The 7,529-nt window shown below is 56.1% G+C and overlaps 1 protein-coding gene across 1 annotated transcript in view; it reads right to left on the minus strand.

Moving 5' to 3' along the window:
* GRIK3 (glutamate ionotropic receptor kainate type subunit 3) overlaps positions 1-7,075 on the minus strand; it is a 93,901-nt gene extending 86,826 nt beyond the window's left edge. Inside the window, exon 1 of the mRNA XM_051770921.1 lies at positions 6,757-7,075. Coding sequence (XP_051626881.1) covers positions 6,757-6,871 — 115 coding nt within the window. The 5' untranslated portion in view covers positions 6,872-7,075. The remainder of the gene's footprint in view (positions 1-6,756) is intronic.
* Between the last annotated feature and the right edge of the window lie 454 nt (positions 7,076-7,529).

The raw sequence follows: 7,529 nt of genomic DNA on the forward strand, positions 1-7,529 counted from the left end.
CGGTTCTCTCCCCGCAACTTCCACGGCTCGGCTCGGGTTTGGGTTTTGCAGTCCCAGCTTTGTTATTTTAAGAATGAGGTACGTTCCTACTCACCTGGGGGCTGGTGAGTTCCGAGAGCTGGTCTGTTCACCTCCCAGTCCCCAGTGTGAACAGAGGACATGCTGCAGCAATCAGATGGCATTACCAGCTAATGAGTGTCCGGTGGCCTCTGCCAGAGGAGCCAGTGGCCTCACCCCACTCCTCACTGGACATCGGAACCACTGTTTCCACCAAGCTGCTGCAGGGGCACCCCTGATGCTCCTGAAGCTGCTGCTTGCAGGTGTCAGGGATGGAAGGCAGATTGAAATCAGTCTGGCTGGAAAGGCTTCGTGACACGCTGAGTGCTGCGGTCACAGGGGAGCTCGGGGGGGTTCCCAGGTGCCCGGGTTCCAGAGCAATGTGCAAAGTGCAAGGCCCAAAATCAGGAATTCATCTGAACACTTGCGTAATTTTAAGTCTTTGTTTTATGTCTTTTGTATTGGCTGGTTTGTCTGTCTGCTAAAGTCTTCCCCGAAGGCACCAACACAGTCCGTGTCCTTGAAGGCCAGTCCTTCCTGCTGCTTTCCAGGTCACGCTGCTGTCCTGAGCGTCCCAGGCACAAGGAGCTGACATGGAATGTGCTGGTTCCTCCCTTACCACTTCCCAATTCTGATTTTTTATTCTGTGAATCTGTCCCCATGCAGGAGGGTGCTGGTTGTTGGCTGGGGCACAGCTACAAAACCCAAAGTCTGGGTTTTGGGTCCCTGGGCTGAAGTATGAAGTTGATACAGACACTGTGGTGACCTCTCGAGAGTCGGTGTTTGCTTCCCTCTCTTCCTGCTGGTGCTGCAGGGGCTGAGCAGGGTGGGGGAAGCTCAGAGCTGGGGTTGATCTGATTTTTTTGATGCTCTTCCCTCTCAGCAATAAGAGCCGTGTTTGTGTATTCCTGCACAGTGTTTGTGTATTCCTGCACAGTGTTTGTGTATTCCTGCACAGTGTTTGTGTATTCCTGCACAATGTTTGTGTATTCCTGCACAATGTTTGTGTATTCCTGCACAGTGTTTGTGTATTCCTGCACAATGTTTGTGTATTCCTGCACAATGTTTGTGTATTCCTGCACAGTGTTTGTGTATTCCTGCACAGTGTTTGTGTATTCCTGCACAATGTTTGTGTATTCCTGCACAATGTTTGTGTATTCCTGCACAATGTCTCGCTGCAGATTTAAAGCACAAGGACCCGACATGGAGAAAGTCTCCTGGTGCAAACCTGAGCAGTGAAGCTGTGGGTTCCCTGGGGCAGCACAGCGAGGGGGGCAGGAGGAGGCAGAAGGGATTAACAGAGGCAGCCACGAAGAAAAGCTGGTGCAGGAGCAAAGACAAAGCAATGAGCTGAGCCCTCCACCTGCTTTAAGAGCTCTGGCTTGTGCTAAGGACCTGCCTCTATTTTAGTCTTTATTGAGTGTTAAATACCGGCACGTTATCCCTGTTTTCACTGTTAACAAATACCAGTACCACTGCACGAATTCCCATCCCATCTGAATCCCCTCTGCATCAGCCCAAACCACAACAATCCCTGCCTGGTGAAGCAAGCTGGAGCCTCTCAGGGGCACAGCACTCCTGCTCCACATCCATCCCCCTGGCAGCAGCGCCGTATCGCAGTTCTTATCCTCACATTCAGCTCCTCTCAACATTTGCCTCTCTCCCCCCTCGCCCACGGTTCTGGTGCTTTCAACTCACTATCTGCCTTTCCCAGAGACTTCCACCGCCCATCTTCTGATGTGCAAAGGGAAAAGGCGTCTCCACAGCAGCGCGTTGGAGCTGCAGCCAAAAGGAGGGGAAGGAGGTGGCACAGCGGGGCTGGAGGGGACACGCAGTGAGCTGGGTTGGGGGGCTGCAAACACGGGCTGGGCCGGGGGATTTGATGTCCTGTCTCCACGAGAGACTCCAGCAGTGCAGCTCTTCTGGCACAGGGACTCCGAGCTGGGAAATCCGTGAGGATGATGCTGGCTGGTCGAGGATGATGCTGGCTGGTTGTGAGGATGATGCTCCCACACCAAAGGGGGACACACGTGTGTGTGTCAGCATGTCCTGGAGTGTGTCAGTGTGTTCTGGTGTCAGGCAGGTGCACCTGAAGCCCACACAAGGCTCCTTCACCCCTCAGGCTGTGCACACCCCACTGCCCCCAGCACAAGGGCTGTGCCCCCCTGAGGCAGCAGCCCAGCACTGAGCAGGTCTGTCTGGTTTGGCGTCTCTCCTGCCCTGTGATGAATGAGAATCTATTCTCTTCTTGTTTGTGGTTTGATCTTAATTTCCTGTATGAAGTTCTCAAGAGGATGCCAAGATCAAATAATTAGACTATTCTGCGATAAAGAGTTAACATTGTTATTCAAATGTATTCAGAATTAATTTACCACCAAACAATTTACACTGCGCCCTCCTATCCTGCTGAAATTACCAGAATGTGTTATCTGACACACAAAGTATCTCGTGACCTGAAATAACTTTATCAACCATTAAATGCTTAAGCAGTGGATGTGTGGCCACAGAAATGCCCACGGGAGTGCAGGAAAGCTACAAAGGCAATAGAGGGATTTAAAAACACCCTGGGCCATCCTACCACCCTCCCCTCACTCTGATCACCGGGTACAAGCTGAGCAGAAAAGCCCTCAAGCTGCCTTTCCAAGGATTCCTACTTCAGGACCCACATCCCCCACGGCCATGCAGCTCCCAGCCCTTGGGCACTGCCTTTCCAGCCTGGAAAAGCCTGCTTTTGCCTTTATTTTTAAAAATACAACTTTATTTGCAGAGTGTGGGAAGGTGGTTTCAAAATAAAATTCCTGACAGGCATAATCAGCCTCAGAAAAACCAATCACACAGAGAAGGATAATTATCCACAGAATTTGTTTTCTATGTATTTATATAAAATAATCAATGATATTTTTCCCGCATAGACTCCAATTTGATTGTATTTTCTGTGTTACTTGCAAATCATACAAACAATCAATGCCCTGACCCCTTCTCTGTGCAAACAGAGCTTAGAAAGACACTACAAGAAATAAAATCCGATAAATTCCTCATGCAGGGCTGTTTGTTTAAAAGCTTTGCTGGAGACTGATCCTGCTCACAGTGACTTCAGCGACACAAGTGTGGGACTGACAGACATGCCTGAGGTGGGATTATCGCCACAAATATCAGCAGAAATAGTAAAAATCCCATCACAAAAGCACAGACCCGGAGGTGAAGGTGATTCCTTTTAAAATGTAGAAAGGAAAATGGCCCCACTCCCTGGCCCAGCACACTCCTTCTGCAGAAGGGCAAGGACAGCCCACGGCCGGGGTCGGGGTGACCCAGGGGCAGGGTGGGCTGGCACCCTGCCTGTCCCCTGCCCACACAGGGTGCCACGTCGGCAGGAGCAGGGTGGCCAAGGGCAGTGTGGCTCTGAAGGTGCCTCCTCAGCAGCACCTGAGCACAGTCCCACCCAGCCCCAAATCCCACAGTCCCAAATCCCACAGCCCCAAATCCCACAGTCCTGCCGGGGCCGGGCTTTGCTCCTCGCAATGTACTGATCCCAGTCCGCCGGCTCTGATCTGCTCCGTGTGTGCTAACACATCATCCATCAAAATAATCACTCCCAGTAATTTCTGGTGATGCTTCAGCAGAGCAGGTGGCTGGAATGGGTCTGCTGGAGCCGCCAGTCCTTCAGGCTCCACCTGCGCCACCCATTCCAGTCATCCCGCCCTGCTTTGTCAGGGACGGTGCCATCAGCTCCACAAAATGGCACCAGGCTCTCTGTGTGCGTGGAAGGGTGTTACTACTGCCTTTTAATCCAGTGAAAGGTGAGATAAATGGGCTCACTACAGCTCACCTCGCGCTCGCTGCTCCTCAGTGCGAGGGGCAGATGTTGCACATCCTCGGTGTCCCTGCAGCCCGTCAGGCCAGGGGAGCTCCCGGAGCTCAGCCGCAGGGAGGGCTCCCTCCCACACCCCCCAGTTATCCCTCTCCATTCCAGAGGGACTCCGAGCTGAACTGAGCGCCTGGAGCAGCTCTGGATGGTGTTTCTGATACCGCCTTTTCAAATATTTAACAGATTGCGTAATAACCGAGCAGCTGTTCAATAAGCTTCAGATACAAACTCCTGCTTAAAAAGAAGCCATCCAGCAACGAGGCACAGATTTTCTTTGTAGGGGTACATGTATAGATTATGTTTAGATGTGTATATTAAATATTTATATTTTATTCATGAGAGAAAGAGCGCTTTTGGCTTTTCCTTCTCTGTCTTAGATATCTCTCCCTGTATTTATTTTAACAGTCAGCTTCACAGGGGAAAAAAGAGAGCTTTGAGAAGTTACCTGCTTTCTCCCTGGTTTGATTTTCAGTGCTAAAACAATAGTTACTTAAGTGTTCTCCACTTCTTGGCATAACCTAATAATTAAAATAATTACTTGAAAGCCAGAGTAGCTTTGCACAAATTAATGCAGGGGAAGAAGCTGCGGTTTTCCAGTGGGCTGAAAAAGAGGTCAAAATGATGCCAGTTTTAGCTGAGAGAGAAGGTAAACACTGATCTCCCTGCAGCCCCGATTAAAGCCTTTTTCTGATCTTTTACGTTTCTTATTTTCCTGATCAAGGAGGTGTCTCGATGAGGGGCTGACTGTTGGGGGATTTCTCAGCAGGTGAAGCCAGGCTGTTCCTGCAGAAGGCACAGTGGTGCTGGCAGTGGCACAGTGCTACTCCTGCACCAGGCAGCCCTGCCTGCCTCCCTGCCTCCGTCCTTGCCCGCCTGGCTCCATCCCTGCCTCCCTGCCCGCCTTCCTGCCCGTCTGCATCCCTGCCTTCCTGCCTGTCTGCATCCCTGCCTGCCTTCCTGCCCACCTCCCTCCCTCCCTGCCCACTCGCCTGCCCGGTGAAGGGGAGCAGAGCTGCAGCAGACCCAGGTGCCTCGTGGAGGGCTGGCAGCAGTCTCTGCACTGAAAGCTCCTCTGTCCTTTTATGCAGTTGCTTTGAGCCTTGTCTAGAAAACCCACTTTCAGGACAACTGAGGCACTGAGACTTGAGACTAAACATCTCCACAGAGCCCCAGGGATACTCCTGGGCCTGAGTATCCCCCATGAGCCCTGCGGGTATTCCCGGGAGCCTCAGCACCGTCTGCCCTGGCAGCCTCAGCCCGTTCCCTGCGAGCATCTGCCACAGCTGCCACAGCCCCTCGCCCTCTCCCCGGAGCCTCAGCCTGGCAGCAGTCGGCCCTGGCCACCAGGAATCAGGTCTGGTGCTGCCACGCTGAAAGCAGGAGGAGCTGCCAGCCCAGAGCTGCGACAGCCCCCCGGCACAGGGCTCAGGGTGCCCGTGGGGATCCGTGCCCTGGGACCCGCTGGGAAGGGAACACTGCGGTGCTCCCGCCAGGGACAGGCTGGGGACAGACAGAGGGGGGGTCACACAGCAGGACACCTCCTCCCTGCCTCCTCCCTGCTCCTGCAGTGGGGCTGGCAAAGCCCAGCGTGCCCTGTCAGCAGCAGCAGAGCCGTCTTGGGAGCGGGTTTCTATGGCACAAAACATTTCCAGCTGTTCCAGGCGGAGGCTGAGCATGCCAAACAGCTTGGCTCTAGTGAAAGTTCATCAGCCACCAGGGCCCAGGCATCAGAGGCAGGTCCATTAACCTCTTCCACCAATATTTCTGGCGCTATAATGTGCACAGGACCACATCTGCCTGGAGCACCCCGTTCACAGAAGTCAAGGGCAGAGCAGATGTTCACCCTGCAGGTATCGAGCCCTTGTCCGTGAGACGATCTGGGCCATGCAGTGGCTCCAAACCATGCTGGAGGTGACAGTGTTTCACTTCAGAAAGCACCTGTCCCTCAGGACCAGCATTTTTCTCTTTCTGGCTTTCACATTGCTGCTGTGCAGTTGCACTGGGATAAGTAAGACCCGTTTTTTCTACTTTAAAATATTCACAAATCTATTCCGTTTTCACTGGCTTCTTTGGGTTAGAATTTGAACCCCGAAAAGGCAGGTAAACCCGTCCTTGTAATTGTACTGGGCACACAGCAAATCCCTGGGAACATGTACCGATAGCAAAGTGTATGGGATGTAACAGAAAATCAGCACCGTTCTTTACATGACATGCTTAAAACAAGTATCTCGTTTAATCAGAAAAAGAAAGATCGCAGACTCGTTCCCGGGCTGTTATCTGTGCAATTATTTTATGTAACATTATTAAAAATTAATTTTCCCCAGAACCTCAGCAATTTAATGAAACATGCCTGGTCCTCAGCAGCAGCCGCGGTGTAACCAGCCCACCGGCATCCTCCAGGCAGCGCGGCTCGGTGCCGCGGGACCGACCCCGCGCTGTCTGTCCCTTGTTGTGGGCACATCCAGCCCCGGGTCGGATCAGCTCTGCACAGCACCCCTATTGCAGCGGGCTCAACACCCCTCCTCGCACCGGGTACCGCAGCCCTCCTCGCCGAGGCTCAGCATCCCCCTCTCCGGGGGCAAAGCATTCCCCTTCTCCGGGGAATCAGCGACCCCCTCTCCGGGGGCACCGCATCCCCCTCTCCTCCTCGCACGGTGCCCAGCACCCCCATCGCTCCGTGCCCCGGGCGGGCTCTCCGCTCCGTGCCCGGACACAGCCCCGGCCGCGCCGTGCCCGCCCGCCCCGGCCCCGGGACCCTCCGGCCGCGCCCCGGACAGCGCGTCCCGCACCCCGGCACCGCATCCCCCAAGTTGTCCGCGGCCGCCGGCCCTTACCGATCCGGATGACATGCGGCATCCCGTGCGAGCTCTGTCCCCAGAAGCCGCCGACCAGGAGCGCTGCCCAGTATTCCCAGAGGACGCGGCGGAGCGCCGGCCAGAGATGGGGCATCGTTGGGTCGGGCGCGGGCCGGCGCGGCCCTACGGCCCCAGGGGCAGCGGGGACTCGGGCGGCGGCTGCTGCCCCGGGCTCAGGCGGAGCTCATGGCACATCTTAGAGCGGCCGCGCCGGCCCGTCCCGCGCCGAGCCCGCGGCTCCGGCCGTCCCCTCCCGCGCCGGGCCGAGCCGAGCCGGACCGGTTCCGCTCCGGGCCGAGCCGCGCCGTGCCGGTGCCGGTGCCGGTGCCGGTGCCGGTGCCGGTCGGGCGGCACCTGCGGAGCCGGGGCTGCCGGTGCGCCCCAGGAGCGGCTCTGTCCCCTCCTACCGCTGATGCGCGGCTCGCGCAAAGCCCCGGAGTGGAGCGTGCACACACCGACACACTCACACCCCCGACACACACCCCCCGACACACTGACACACCACTGACACCCCGACACACAGCCCGGCACCGACACGCACCGGCACCCGCCCGCTCCCCCGGGGCGAGGGCAGCGCCGGCGGCGGGCGCGGGGCGGGAGGCGGCGGGGACCCTCAGCAGGGACCCTCGGCAGGGACCCTCGGCAGGGACCCTCGGAGGGACCGCGGGGAGGGGGCGCGGGGGTTTCGGGAGTCCTGGAAGCCCAGGGGGTCCCGGTTCCCTTTGCCCCTGACGGGCCCCTGTCCCGCAGAT

This window comes from Manacus candei, unplaced genomic scaffold, assembly GCF_025592945.1.
Source record: "Manacus candei isolate 608988 ecotype Guabito, Panama unplaced genomic scaffold, ASM2559294v1 h1tg000127l, whole genome shotgun sequence".
NCBI lineage: Eukaryota > Metazoa > Chordata > Aves > Passeriformes > Pipridae > Manacus > Manacus candei.